The following is a 16,125-nucleotide window of genomic DNA, read 5'->3' as shown; positions in this document are numbered from 1 at the left end:
GTCGCCGGCAACTCACAGCAGCCCAGCTCCAGGTTGAGCTGTTGTTCAGCATCTTAGCTGTGGAGGGCAGTGTCACTGGCCCTCATATGTGGAATCTGAACTGGGGCCCTCTGGCATCCCAAGCCAGCTCTTAACCAACGCGCCACTCGGCCAGTCCAAAAGGTATTCTTTTAAGCACCAATTAAATTATACTGAATATAAGTAATAACAAGTTTCTGGATTAATTTTGTTAAGAGGAGAGATTTCAAAAGTCCCTTTATTTTGCTTAAAATACCTGCATTGCAACAGGAAAGTCATTTTGTGCTTCTGGAGGAAAGAAAACATCCACTGCCTTCTTTGGAAAGGGCTGGTTCCCTGTAGGTGGTGTGCCAACTTCAATGATATGTAACTGTTCAAAAAAATAAAACAAAACACATGTACACCTGGGTATTTTAGCAGTTGAGCACAGCCGCTTTATTTGTAGGCCCAAACAGGAAACAACCAAAATCTCCTACAACAGGTGAATATACTACGGTACAACCATACTATGGGATACTCCTCAGTAATAAAAAGAGCTCTTGTGGACATTATGCTGAGTGAAAAAAAAAAGCCCATCTCAAAAGGGCTCATACTAGAGGATTCTACTTACATAGCATTCTTGAAATGATAAAATTATAGAAATAGAAAGTAATTTAGTGGTTGTCAGGGTTTAGAGACAGTATGGGAAGAAGTATGACTATAAAGGAGTAGCATGTGAGGGAAATCCTTGTGATGATGAATAGTATATGTCTTGAATCTACTCGTGATAAAGTGAGTGAATTATACAATTGTACCAATGTTAATTTATGGGTTTGTTTTTTTGTAACTCTATACTATATATATAGCTATATAAGATGTAACCATTGAGGGAAACTAGTAAAGGACACAGGGGATCTCTCCGTCCTATCTCTGCAGCTTCCTATGAAAGTGTATTATTTTAAGATAAAAACTTTTAAGTCAGTTGAATAGCTGAAAGAAACAATCACACCACTACTACCTAAATTAAGGGTACAGAATGGTAATACATTACCCACAAAGGTGCTTTCTCATGGTTTTCAATTTCCAAATAGAAATCTAACTTAAATTGTTAAATTCTTTTCTGCCTGTACCTCTACTCTAACACATATGGAATATATGCACCTAAGCTGAGTTGTCGCTCTAATCACATGGACCTCATAAAATAGATAAGAACATTTTGGTTTAAAATGTCTGATGCTGCCCATCAGCCAGGTAAGAGAAAGTAAACAATGTCTATGAAAGAGTAGTATGTATTTTATTTAGTCACGTCAGGTATGGCCTCAGACAAAAAAATAATTCGGTTTCCAAGATATATATCATATGAAAGTTATAGGCTCTCATCCTTAATTAATTAGAATGACTAGTCATATTGAAAAAAAATTATGTCTTCTTTCAAAAGCCATGGCATTACTACAAAAGCTATAGCACAATGAATCAAATAGGCTCAAGAACCCATAAACATTTTTCCAGATACTATAAAAATAATATTGAAAAAAAAGGAACAAAAAAATGATACTGAAGTTGTTTTTCCAGTAGGACTTTTCAAAAAATATTTCAGCCTTATTCCTAAAAATAATATCTTATTTCTAAAACCTATGATGTGTCTTTTTGTTTATATTACACCAATTCAGATCTAAATATCAGTGTCTTCTATCCTTGTCCCGTTAAGAGGTTGGTAGGATCATTCCTCGGTTCAGGGATCCCTACTCGGAAATTTTAGGCCGCATTCTATCTCTGTGCATACTGTCTCTCTCTGCTGAGAGGGTATGGATTATCATGTTTTAAGCAACTGCTATCTTAATACTTTTAAATAGGTACCATGAAAAAATATTAAAACTTTAAGATTCTACTCTGGCAGTGAGAACAGCAGTCAAACTGAGTTTCGAGAGGTAACAGTGCTGTGTCATCCAGCACTGCAGTCACAGGAGCAGCGGCGTTCTCGGGGTTTGGTGGCAGGGCTTTTGGCTGGGCCCTGGCTACTGCCTATCCTCCCTTATTCCCCCTCATCTTCCAAGCTTGATTCTAAATATTTGTAGCTATTGTGAACTATCCATTATCCTTTCAGTAAATTGTCTATGCTGTTATTAACCAGATCTTGTTTCTGCTGTATGCAACTAAGAACCCTAACATACAAAGTACTTCAATTTGTCCAGGTGATTCCATGGTAGCCGGGGTTGAGAAGCTCTGACTTAAGGCAATGTTACTCAAACTGCAGGCCACACTCTATCTAGTCACATAGGGTATTTAAAACGCAGATTACGAACTCCACTTACTGAAGCAGACTCCCTAGATGTAAGGTACACAAAACGTACACTTCAGCAACCCGAATGAGTCTTGTACACAGTAAGATTGAAAAACACAGAATTAAGGCCTTTGGGAAAGGCAATCAAAATAAAGTCCTACAATAAACAACTGATACAAAAAAGTTGTTAAAGAATACTATTCATTTTAGACAAGTATCACTAGAAGCCGAAAGTAAACAAAGTCACCACAAATCTGAATGTTAAAAACAAATTAAGAAGAAAAGGAAGAGACTATTTTGAAATTAGATGACTAGCTAGTAGCAGAAAGACAAATAAATTCTCATAAAAATAACTTCCAAAAAGAAACCTTACCTTGCCTCCAGCTTGACCCCGAACTGCAAAACAAAATAACGTTGATTCTTCTGCATTTCCTTCCATCTTAAACTGTGCGAAGCTAGCCGCATGTCCTTCAATGGGCTGAGACACTTTCCTATCTACAGAATACAACTGCATAGCTCCCACCACACGATTTTGCTACAAAACATCAAAAAGAATAATTTGGGGACCCAATAAACCAATAACTCCCAGATTCAACTAGTGAAATAATTAGCACTGCTTTATCATCTTTACAGGATTTATAATTCTTTGTTATTTAGTCTCTTAAGGTAGATTTGATACCTCTTAATTTAAAATTTAGCTCCAAACATCATCTTAATAAAGCTTAACATGAATGTTTAAAATCTGCCTCATATACAACCATCTCTTTACACTACCTTAAAGAAAGTGTATGTCAGAATAAAGGCATTAAGCCAGCAACCTTTATTTCTTAAAAAAGAAAAGGAAAAAAGTCTTCCAACATAAGTCAGATTCAACATGACTGAGCACAGATCTAATTTCAAACTAAACTGCATTCTGGGCATATTAATTCTCTAGACCTTTTCTTTATTAAAAACTGAAAAATGTTACCTGTGCAGATATGCCAGTCAGAAGTAACCACTTTTGCTTTGCATCTGTACGGTAATTGATAATCTGGCAACCTGCAAGGCTAGAATGGCGATCAAACATTTTCACTGGCTGAGACTCTCCTTCCATGCTCCAATGGTAAACTGCATTATCCGTAACAAGAGCAACCGTATTCAAGGAGATCCATTTCCAGAAGGTGACATCATCAGTCATGGTATGGGCCTTCATTTTACTCTTCATTTCAATGTTAAATATCTGAAGAGTTTTCCCAGCTAAAAACAAAAATTAAGAATTATGATAAGAAAGCAAAGTTCAGGATCAATTAGTATCTAGCTAGACTAGCTCTGTAACAAAATCTATAACTTCCAAACAAAATGGTTGTATCATGAGACTACTCAATAACCAACTACAGAAGTCAGACAGAGCAGCAACCATTGAAAAGATAGCCGAGACTGACCAAACAATCTACATCTGACGCAAAAACTATTACCTCTAATAGGAATTTTAAACAGATAGAACAGAATTCTAAAGATTTCTAAATACCAACTAAAAATGAGTCTGAAGAACAGCTTGCTTAACAATGATGGAAAACAAGGCTGTAATCTTCGTATTTATATTTAAGCATGTTTATGCATTAACTAAATTGTAGGTACACAGACCAAAGAAAATCTGATACAAACACGTGGGGAAAATGTCACTTTTTTTAAAAAGGCAGTCATTCCCCATCCAACTAAATCTTGTGGAAACTGATTTTTGGAAGAGGACCCACTTCAACTCGGCCTTGAACCACTAGCACATAAGAGAAGTGCATGCTACATTTAATTGGTTTAAGATACAAAGGGAAAGGTAGAAGTGCTGGAGGAAAGGAGAGGGAGACAGAGGACAGTTTCAGATGCTGTTAATACACTGGAGATAGGAACAAAGTTCAAGCTTCGTCCAATGAATGCAGCAAACATTTAGTAAAAGAAGGATGAAATTTGCCTTGAGTGTAAAGAGTTCACTGAATCAGATGCAAAGGCTTGTACTTGTAATTTGAAATCCGTCCTAGTCAGAAAAGTGATTTGGTTTAAATTAATAGAAGTCAAAGCCCACAGCTATCACTAGGCTATCTAATCCAGATTAGTCAACAGAGACAAAGGAAAACTCCATTCCTGAGCCACAGAGAATCTGGCTCCTGAAGAACAAAAATGATAAGGTAGTATGGGGGCAGGAATGGGATGGGACACAAAACATACAGCTCTGCACCACGAGCCTTCTTACCACATGTGTAAGAACTTCCTCCATAAAACAAAGAATGTTATTCCCATCCCACACAATATGTAAACCACAACCAGACTTGAACAATTGTGAGAGTTATAGTCCTGTTTATAAAAAGAAGCCAAAAGGTTTAAAGCTGGCTTCACCGGGAAGCAGTACAGTAAGTCCTTGACAGGATCTGTGAGTTTAAGTGAAACAACAAACAACAGAACCGACTTTACCACAGGCTAATTGACATAAACAAGTTCAATTCCTACGGCATCTCATCAACTTTATAATGAAACGTTACTCCAGGGCCTGCTGTATTTGGAAATTACTTACTTTCCTTTGCTGCCTTCCGAACCCCTAGTTAGATTTTAAATTTTTTTTTACATGAAAGGGGTTGGTATATATGTATGAAGGGGTAGTTTAGGGAGGAGGGCAAGGGATGACAGCTTAACTCAACAGTGTAGGCATATGGGCACGAATCTATAATGCTATTATTGTACAATGCTCTGAAAATCTTTTCAATTTATTCTTTTTATAGAACAGGACAATAACTAATACAATCTAATTTAAGATAACTCACCATCTGCACACATAAGAAAGCATTAAGAAATGTGATAAGAATAACAACAACATTAAAAATAGAAAAGAATTCTGATAAAATTAAAACGATGGCCTTTTAATAGAGGTGCGAGAGTTGATAAGCAGTTGAATTTAAACTCTTTAAGGGGGCTGAAGGGAGCTTAATATCTTAAAGTATAATATGTATTGTCTGAGAGAAGCAAAAAGCTTACTGCCACAAAACATGTGGTCCTAGGTGAAAGCTGGACCATCTATCCTTGAGATGAGATCAACTCTAATCTTGGAAATGTAATGGTGACATTTGTTTGAATATGTTTGGCCTTCTCCCTGCCCCCCCCCAACCCCATTTCATCTCCAAGCAGTATTACTAATAAATACAAAGTTTAAATCATGTAAAGAAAAGTCTGTTTAAAAATTTCAGCACTCTTCTAACAACTCACCTACAAAATATATCAAGAAATTACTAGGAACCCACTACTGCCAAGAAGAAAAACAAGCATAAAATAGACAGTTAAATGTCTTTTTTTAGAGTCAGTTTGTCACCTAGCCCTCTTAAAAACTTCTGTTTTAAAGGGTCAATTGTATTCTCTAAAGTTCAAAGGAAAAAAATTAATACAGGCTTCCAGACAGTTATCAGGTTCTTTGAACTCATTTTAGACTAATAGGTTGTATAGTTCCCTATCATGACAATTAAAAAGTTAGTCTGAATGAACTTTAACATGCATGATTCCAAATCTTTAATACCCACCTATATATAAACTTTTAACAATCAGTTCAAATTCAAGCTATTTAAAAAACTTGATAATCTAAATGAAATACAAGTCTGAAGGACAAAAAAAAGCACAGCATGAATGGCAACTTCATCATCAAAACAAAATTCTGCAATGTTTAAGTGCTAATATTAGCAAAGTATATTTTATTCCAAAATATGAATCACTAATTGCTTATGTCTTCTGTCTATGGAGTTGGTTTTTTTTAGCACAGTCTTATCACACTGAAGGTATAACATTTAAATTCATTTCATCTAAAACCTAAAATTTTTCCAAGCAGATCTATGCTGAGTAGAAAGCAAGACATTTTATAGAAACATGCAAGCAAAAATCATGAAAGTAGTTAAAAATCAAATTCAGTAATAGCTTTAATTTTGCAGATCTATTTCTCCAAATGTAATCACAATACTAAAAGAGGCAGACCCTAATTACTATATTTGAATAAACTATACATAGGAAGAGTTTTAAGGAAAAAAAAATTTAAAACCCCACAATCTTTTATACCTTTCAGTGCAATTACTTTGCTGGCTGGATTCATGATGGCGCTGTCTGCTGAAATTGGTCTTCGAATTGGGTTACTTGGATCATTCATATCAATGATTACCACCTGGGCCTGCTCTCCTACTTTCTCTCTAATGCAGATGAATTTGTCTGACTCCATAGTCAGGGTACTAAAGCCAATGTTTGCTGGGTTTATACCCAGGTTCTGGAGCTAGAAGGGGAAACAAAACAAAACCAAAAGAACATTAATAAGCCACGTTACACTGTGAATTAGACTTGATATTCATGTATTGTCATCATTACAAATCCTCATTTAACCAGGTCAACAGTGAAAACTCCATTACATGGATTCAAGTGTGGCAATTAATAGCCAAATAACGGACCTTCTGCTGTTCCAACAAATATGGCACTCGATTGTTTGTTATAACCTTGTAGTTATAACTAGAGATGTATAACCTTGTGGTTATAACTAAGAGGCAGAAAAAAATAGATATAAAGGTAAAGGAAACGCTACATTTGAGAGCTAGCCTTTATGAGTCAAAGGATTTGCGGTCATCAGTGTTTCTTAGTTCAAGATTTTTGAACTATTGGAGCTGCTCTCTCCTACCCTCTTTAACACTTAATAGTTACTTGTTTACATGCATCAGAACTAAGGAATCTGAAAATTAAGTCACAGTGTAAAAGCAGAGAAATTTAAAATTTCACACGGTTCTTGATCTAAAGGAACTAAAGGAACTTGAACTAGCAAAAGATAGACAAGTAACGAGTTACAATACTTTTTACAAAAGGCTCCAAAACGAAGGTATGTAAGAGGGACCCTGCCAAAGACGACCCACGGTAAGGGAATGTGTTCTAGGGAGGTGGGCTAGAGAACGCTCAACGGAAGGAAAAACAAATGCTAAGGCCCAGGGATGTAAAAGTATGGTCTGCTAAGGAAACTACAAGTACTTTTATAACAGTGGGAGTATAGACTATGAACATGGTAATAAAGTAGTGGAGAATTAAGGTTATAAAGATAAGCAAAGGCCAGACTGATAAGCTAAATGTGGCCCACTAAGAATCCTGAATTTATTCTTTAGGCAAAGGAGTCTTATTTAATGGTTTCAACAAGGAAAATAATGGAATCAGATTTGCTTTGTGTACTCAGAAGACATTCAAGTAGCTGGCTAAACAAATATAGAAGCTCCGAGGAAGGTAGGTCTTTGAAAACCAGTCAAGTGTGTAAGCATAAAAGGCACCCATTAGAAGGAGATCTCTACCCGAGTGGGTCATTAATATTCTAGGTGACTAAATGTGGTATAACAGATTAAGTCCCACTAACTGGCTGCCTGAAGGCTTTATTAGCCTTGGCCAGACTAGTTTTTTTTTTTCTTTCTTTCTTTCTTTCTTTCTTTCTTTCTTTCCTCCACTGGATAATAAATTCACATGTAACAAAATACAAAAATGAAAAATCACAGGAAAAAAAAAAAATCAAGTCTTCCTCCTCCCATTGTCTTCCAGATATCCAATTCCCCTCTCCAGAGACCACCACTGTCACTACTCTCTTATGGACTGGCTGAGCCAAGTTAATTGTATTTTCTCTAAATTCGTTTGTCAAGCGCTTCTGCTAACAGTGCTTAACTATAACCAGGCCAGGATCTGAATAAGATATAACATAAGATTAAGAGACTACATTTTACTTTCACTTCCCTCTTAAACATCAATGACTGCAGGTACCACCAGTTATAAAGCATAGTTACAGTTAACTCAGTCACTGAACACCAGGGCAAGGACTCAAGCAATTGTCTACCTATTAATACAAACATGGTAATCAAGTACAAGATTAACTAGCTTTACAAGCTCAAGTATATGCTGCCATGCAAGGCAAGTACACAAGCTGTGAGATATGTAATTTATAATGAATTCGGGTATAATGAAACTTTATAAATTATTTTCATTTCTTCCTGACTCTAAGTTTTATAGTGACTTTTAGTTCCAGAACTAATGGGGAAGATAATCTAGAAATGGTCCCCCAAAACATACAAAGGGACTGTGCATGGGCTTCAGGGAGGCCTTATACAAACCATGTTGTCATTCTAGTTTCAAGGGCATGTATACATCTATTTTTCTGAGTAGACCATTTTCAGATTCTTGGAACTTGAATCGATAGTTAGCTTTTCCAGTAATTGAAGAAAATATTCCAGGAGCTCATAGAGCTCCTAGAAATATATATGTAAAAGCAAATAAAAAGTTACAAATTCCATGTTTATGGTAATACTCCCCAGCAATTTGAGGTACTTTTCCATCTCAGAGATATCCCATGCATATGGAACTATATATTTCTATCCTCCCTTTTTAAAAAAATTATTAATGGCACATGAGCAAAAGCATACAAATTATCAACTGCTCCCTTAAAAAAAAAAAAAAAAGACCCAAACTTTGTAACTCATTTGTAACTCATATGGTCAACAAGTGGCAAAACTTTAGGACTTGACACATGCCCAGCTTAGATTCCAAAAAGTAACAGATTTACTGCTAATCAGACAACCCAAAACTCCTGAGTACCCTGGAGTTACATGTTACAAATGATAAAATGTTTCCTTTCCTCTCTCCTCCCTTCCTCACCCTAATTTGGATTCACATGCCTGGGGAGAAAAGACATTATTTTCTTAGTTTTTAGTGAGAAAGTGTATTTCAGATTCCCCATAATCTAGAGAACACAGAAGGTTCTTCATTCAAGTAGACAACTATTGTACAAATGTATAACTTTGATTATAAAGTATAAGTGCCATGCAGAATTGGTTGGTTCTGTAGATTCTTCCTAAGAGCCAAAAGGTATGTGTTTAGTCCCAATTTTGCCACTTAGGAGATCATGGACAAATCAGTTATCTCTGTGTATGTTTCCTCATCTGAAACATCTGAAATGATAGTAATCTACCCCAGAGTTCGGAAGATTTAATGTGACCTCCTGCTTACACATTGTAAAGGCTCAAGAGATACTACTAGTACATATAACACAGCACAAGGTTAGCTTTTTTTGTATTTTCATTTTATTATCTGCTTAATTCAGCCGTCCTAGACGTTGACTGAAACTCTGGGTGTGAATTTCTTTTGACTACTGGTAACAGATAAGGGGCCTCTGGGTGCTTAACTTACTCAGATACTGAATGCCTTTTTTTTTTTTTTTTTTTTTTGACAAAAGGTCTGGGTGCTTAACTTACTCAGATACTGAATGCCTTTTTTTTTTTTTTGACAAAAGGAAATTATACTTAAAGACTTCAAATTCTGCTCCTTAATTTGCCTACCTAAAGTTAGGAAGACACCAGAATCTTTAAAACATGTAACATAGAACCATGTAACATGTTCATGCTAAGTAACTCTATTTTAATTCCTATTTTTAGGGGCATCATGGAACAGTTCTAACAAACTTGGTGAAAACATGTCTCCAGCACGTTTGCTGAGGAAGCAAGCTCGGAAAGCTAATACAAACGGATGGCATAAGGTCCTTATCATCAAAAGTTCTCTTTACCCTAAAGAGCTCAAGACTAAGAAACTAGTAAGTAAAATGGAAGCCACCTGGTTAAAACACTCTCTCTCTCTCTCTCTCTCTCCTATACCACGTATTTCCAAAACCAAAGTTTCCCAATCTGCCCACGGCCCACAGTTCCAGGTCAATTTATCCAACTAAACTTGAAGCTCCTCAAGTAAAAGAATTTTCTTTAAGAATGAAAACCTCTCCCATCTATGCTCTTCAATATGCCTAACTAATGTTTTAGAGTCCAGAATCTTCTTACACAGAAGGACAACATTCCTTTTACTGTATGTTCATTATTATTAATTACTTTTCAGGACAATTCTAGATTAAAAGAGATTTATGAAACCTAAGAGTCCACACTAACATATATATATATATATATATATATATATATATATATATATATATATATATATATTATATATAAAACACAATGAGATATCACCTCACACCTTAGAATGGCCATTATCATGAAGACAATAACAAGTGTTGAGGAGAGATTGTGGAGAAAAAGGAACCCTCACAAACTGCTGGTGGGAATGTAAATTGGTATAGCCACTATGGAAAACAGTATGGAGGTTCCTCAAAAAATTAAGAATAGAATTGCCATACAACCCAGCATCCCTCTTCTAGGTTTCTACCCAAAAAACTTGAAAAATTTATTCATAAAGATATATGTGCCCCTATGTTCATTGCAGTATTATTCACAGTGGCCAAGACATGGAAACAACCAAAGTGTCCTTCGATAGATGATTGGATAAAGATGTGGTACATATACACAGTGGAATACTACCCAGCCATAAAATGAAAAGATACTGCCATTTACGACAACATGGATGGATCTTGAGATTATAATGCTAAATGAAGTCAGTCAGATGGAAAAAGTTAAGAGCCATATGATCTCACTCATATGTGGGATGTAAAACTGAAATCAACAAAAGAACAAGACAAACAAAACAAAAATCTCTGACACAGACAACAGAGTGGTTACCCAGAGGGAAAGGGAGGTAGGGGGAGGTAGAAAAGGTAAAGGGGGTTAGAAATATTGTGACAGATCTGACTTTGGATGGTGAACATACAACGTTATATACAGATGATGTGTTACAGAATTGTATACTTGAAACCTATATAATTTTATTAACCAATGTTATCCCAGTAAAATTTAAAAGTACATATATATATATATATATATATATATATAATAAAGAATAAGCTGTTCCTTAAAGAAAGCTAACTTAAAAATGGTAAAAAGATTTATGTTGTATACCTGAAAGTAATATATTTTATGTCAACAGTAGTTGAACATAAATTTTTTAATTTTTTCAATTTTAATTTAAAAATGGTGAAAGACTGATAGAATTTTTTTTTAAAGTCACTACACGTATTTTGCAATCACAATAACTGTCTCACGCAAGAATCATAAAGAACACTAAAATTAATGGTTGAAATTTTGAGCAGTAACATATTCTCAAAGTATCTCCCAAGATGCTTATTACAAAGGGAAAGAGAGTTTTGTAGTGAAGAAACATGTCAGACACAAACTTCACCAAGTAATCAAAGTTAGTATCACTAGAAGTGGGTCCAATTGACAGTGTGTGCTTCTCAAAATGATGCACTACAAAGAACACATTACCTTTGTGGTACTGCTGCCAAAAATATATAACCTGAATCTAATCATGACAGCACATCAGGTAAACCTAAACTGAAGAACATTCCACAAAATAAATGGTCTGTACTCTTCAAAAATATCTATGTCTTCAAATACAGTAGAGTTCCAGATTAAAGAAACCTAAAGACAGGACAACTCATGATCCCAGATTTTCTTTTGATGTAAAGAACATTATTGGACAATTGATGAAATCTGAATAAGGCCTGAGATTAGATAACAGTATCCTGTCAAAGTCAATTTCCTCACTTTGATCATTTTAGAGTGGCTATAAAGACCATTTTGTTATTCTTGGTAAATATACTCTCTATAGTATGTAGTAAAGAGGTACCATATCTACAAATTACTTTCAAACAGTTTAGTAAAAAAGTATGCGTATAGAGAGGCAAAAGAGGATAAATCAAAGGTAGTAAAAAAAGGTTAAGAATCTGGGTAAAGGGTGTATATGGGAATTCTTTACACCCTTCTAACTTTTCTGCAAATCTGGAACTCTGTAAAATAAAATAATGTTTTTTCAAAGAATCTTTAGACATAACTGAAAGCAACACATAGATTTTGCTTGGATCCTGATTTAAACAAACCAATAACATTTGGGGACAATCAGAGAAATCTGAATATGGACTGGTGTTTAGATATTGAGGGATTGTTAGATTATGAGAAAATTTCCTTATTTTCTAAAGATGCATGTGTTGGAGTGTTTAGAGGTGAAATGTCATGAGAGCCAAATTCCTTTAAAATGTTTAAGGTAAAAAAAAAACAACCCACAAATATAGCAAAATATTAAAAATCTAGATGATTGGGTATATGCCTCTCCTGTCTTATGAAGGCTTATAAATTTCTTATAAAAAGAGATTAATCTCCATTCTTCATAGGTTTATAGAAATTGAAGATTAAATTGTAAGGATCAGGTTTCTATTAAATAATTTACCTGTAGGGCAGGAAGGAAGAAACCAACTTCAAAAGGTGAAGATGAAAATCAAACCAAAGAGTGAAATAATTCAAGCACAAGAGTTTACACTCAGTAAAGGAACTGTATACTGGGTGCCTGCCCAATTGAAACTGAGAGATTTGCTGCTCTGTCCAACATGGTAGCCAGAGGGTTACATGCAGCTCTTTAATTTTGTCAAATAAAATTTAAAATTCAGTTCCTCAGTCCCACTAGTCACATTTCAAGTACTCAACAGCCACATGTGACCAGAAGGCACAGAATATAGAGCATTTCCATCATCACACAGTTCCACTGGAGAGTACTGCTTTCAAAAGATTTTTTTGGTAGTCCAACAAGGAGAAAAGGAAAACTTCTTTAACATTAAACTGTGGCAAAATATGAAGAACAGGGGGTATAGAGACACATTCAACTTACACAAGGATTTCAGAAGAAAGGAGAAACAGAAAAAAAACAGAACTTTCAGGTTTCAGAGTCCATTTATCTGCAGAAGGCTTGGGGGGAGGGGGGAAATCTGCAAAGTTCAATGCTAGCAGAAGTGAGTGTCCAAGGAGAAACTCCTCAGTTACAGGCACCTCTTTCCCCTTCAAGAAATCACAAAACATTCAAACACCAGAGGCCCAGGGTTATAAAGGACTGAGAAAGACTGACAATGTCAGATGTAGTAAGATGCAATTTCTTCAGAGAACAGCAGAAAAAGAGAGGCCCATCTCTGCTTGGTAAACTACCACTGTCGCAACTTCTAAGATGTTCATCAATATCATAAAGCTTTTGGGGAAAGAGTACACAACTGTAAGATGAATCCCCAGAGTCAAAATGGTTAGTACGAAAGAGATTGTAGTAAGATCAAAGAAATTTGGTAAAAAGATTTTAGCTTTAGCAATATTAGAGTCAGAAATCTAAGCTAAATGCTTATCAATTTTAATGCTTTAAAGCTTTGTTTTCTGTCTTGCTTTTGAAACTATACTTGATTGTCAACGTAGCAAGCGGGGCAAAGTGTCCATTCTTGCTTTAGGGGGAGCAAAGCATGCCTAGGTGCTGCATGAAAGTGATTTCACACACGCCACACACTTAGAACAGTATGGGGGCACATAAGCACTCTCTAGTTTAAGGATTTCTGTCCTTTTACAGATACTAGCTCTGGGGTTACGGTATCATGACATACTACTGTAAAACAGACTGGCTCTGATGTAGGGCTACTAACATAGTGAAACCTAGGGTAGGCCAATTTGCTTTGTTCAAAACATTTTACCAAAGGAAGAAAAACCTTTATATATCAAGGAATCAGGAAACCCAGCGTCGGTGAGTCAGTACATTATTAGAATACATTAGTGATCAAACTATGAAAATGCTATTAAAGGGACCGAATGAACAATGAATATATTTAATCCAAATGGTATACATTTATTAAAAAGAGCAGGAAATGCTAGCATGAGACAACACGCCCAAGTAAAACCACAGTATTTTTCAATTCCCAATTCTTTGACTAGCTAAAGACAAGCCTCTCCGTTAACACAAAGTCTCTATCTCAGCAATCAATCACAATTGTTTGTTCCTACAAAGATCACATAATTAAAGGAGTAATAGGTTTACTTTGAGCCTACCAGCAGCTCTTACATTTGGTCAGATAGAGCACTCATGGGAAACTGGCATTTTTATATGCACACCGGGAAGTTTGCCTCCTAATGAATGACTAGTAAACTCAGATCAGAGCTCACCAGCTGTTTCAGCTGAAAATCAAAATACATTAGAACTTGTGTTTATGACAGCATTACTAAGAACTCATGTTTCACAATTAGTGCTTGGCTTTACACTTTCCAGATCCTTCCTCCTTGTTTCATCCGAATAGTTAGGATATAAAGGAAGTATGAGTTACTGTATCTCAGATGAGGCTATTTTGTAAATGTTCTATGTATAGACTTATTTCCGTTACCTTTCTGTAAATAAATCTTGTATCTTGATAAAGACTTAATAGGTGTTAACCACTACAGAGTTAAGCAGTCAACGATTTTAGAAAGACCTGCTGATACTTGGATATCACACAATACAGATATTTTTAAGTGCCTGAAGATTTGGTTAACTTCCTATCCCAAATATTTCACTCAGCATAATTTCCTTTAAAATTTCCAAACATCCTCTACCTTCACTAATATCAATCACAGAGGGAAAAAGTGCTGACAGCGGTTATTTCATTAAGCTCTTCCAGGAAACTAGCAGAATGTCACATAAAAACTGAAGTAGCTATCTTCCACAGGAAATGAAGAAAAATGCTGAGAATGCAGCATTCCTTTAGTTCTCCCATCAATAGGATGTCAGCCTTTGTTTTCTGTGTGCTCCACGCATTTCAAGCAACAAATAAAAATGCTTTTAATCTTTGCTGAACCCGCACTTAAATATATAGGTTAGTTTACACCTCATGTTAGCCTCTGAGGCAATCACTGTCTCTTAGGAGAATTTTTGACTCTGGTCACTCATTCCCTATTATTAAGGAATACATTCAGAAAGGAACCACAGTTGGAGACAGACTATAAGATTTTTAGCTCTGGTAAACTATCAGGAGATTCAGAGAGAATTTTTTCTACTTGTAGCCAACTACTGAGCAGAAAATTTTTAAATGTTAAATTTGACTCATTCTTAAAAAATAATAATCCAATAATTAGATGAAATATTACATATCAATTCTGACCAAGCTGCAAAGGAATACAAGTTTTTATGTCCCAGGTCTTACAGATGGGTACGCCTCTCCAATGTAATGCATTATCCTTCTGGTATAAATGCCTTTCAGCTGGCAAAGAACAACTGGACACTACCAAAGCTATAAGTGATTATCGGTGTATGTTGGAGTAGGCACTAGGGATGGGGGTGGGGGTGGGGCACAATTTATCCACTTTCCTTTCAAAGATCCAGAAATGAGGCTTACTCTGAGGGTTCATGATTACAATAAATATTTAGTGCGGACTTAACATAAAGACCTTCAAAGGATAATCTGAATGTCCCTGGGCAGAAACAAAGGGCCTGGTTTCCTGGAATGAATAACTGAAATATGTGGTCAGTTTCCTTACTATTAAAACTGTAAAGGTCCCAAAGAAACTTTATTCTATGACACAACTTCCCAATGACTTCACAAAACATATTTTAAGTGGGAGCCCAGCTGTTTCAACTCAACCTCATTACTGATGTACATATTCATGTATTTTCCTACCTTATACTGACAAACCTCCTAGGAAATTAGACATTATGCTGTCGCTTATTTTTCTAGTTCAATCAATCATTTAAAATATGATCAGCACCCAGGTGCTAAAAGTTACAAGTCTAGAACTATTTTATTTTACATTTGAGTCACTGGACTATTTCCTTGTAAACCTAAATGCCAAAAATGTCACGTTCAATTGAATGAAATAACACTCAGCACAGAGACTTACAAGCTATCTCAAAATCACTTAATATTAACAAATTCAGGAAGTTCAAAGAATTAAAACGATTAAATGTCTAAGGTTTATTTTCTATTAATACCTATTGAGCAACTATTCTGTGGCAACTTAATATCAATTCAATATTTTATAATCTGTTACTTAAGTACAAGTTTTATGTTAAATTGTTTCCTTTGTGTTAAACTACTACTGAGGTAACAAACAACCTAGATACTGTTTCACTGTGTGACA

At 35.5% G+C, this 16,125-nt stretch overlaps 1 protein-coding gene across 4 annotated transcripts in view; it reads right to left on the bottom strand.

Annotated features, from left to right (window-relative positions):
• Positions 1–16,125, bottom strand: part of CLTC (clathrin heavy chain) — a 65,874-nt gene that overhangs the window by 37,531 nt on the left and 12,218 nt on the right. For 2 of the 4 annotated variants that reach the window (XM_019636713.1, XM_019636716.1), the window contains exons 2-6: positions 6,341–6,548; positions 5,315–5,317; positions 3,246–3,514; positions 2,652–2,813; positions 275–388 (exon numbers count right to left, since the gene is read on the bottom strand). In XM_019636713.1, coding sequence (XP_019492258.1) covers positions 275–388; positions 2,652–2,813; positions 3,246–3,514; positions 5,315–5,317; positions 6,341–6,548 — 756 coding nt within the window. The remainder of the gene's footprint in view (positions 1–274; positions 389–2,651; positions 2,814–3,245; positions 3,515–5,314; positions 5,318–6,340; positions 6,549–16,125) is intronic. The other 2 variants (XM_019636714.1, XM_019636717.1) reach the window with 1 other exon arrangement.

The sequence above is a fragment of the Hipposideros armiger genome, unplaced genomic scaffold (assembly GCF_001890085.2).
Source record: "Hipposideros armiger isolate ML-2016 unplaced genomic scaffold, ASM189008v1 scaffold_29, whole genome shotgun sequence".
Lineage (NCBI taxonomy): Eukaryota > Metazoa > Chordata > Mammalia > Chiroptera > Hipposideridae > Hipposideros > Hipposideros armiger.
This window is presented reverse-complemented; position numbering and strand designations above follow the sequence as displayed.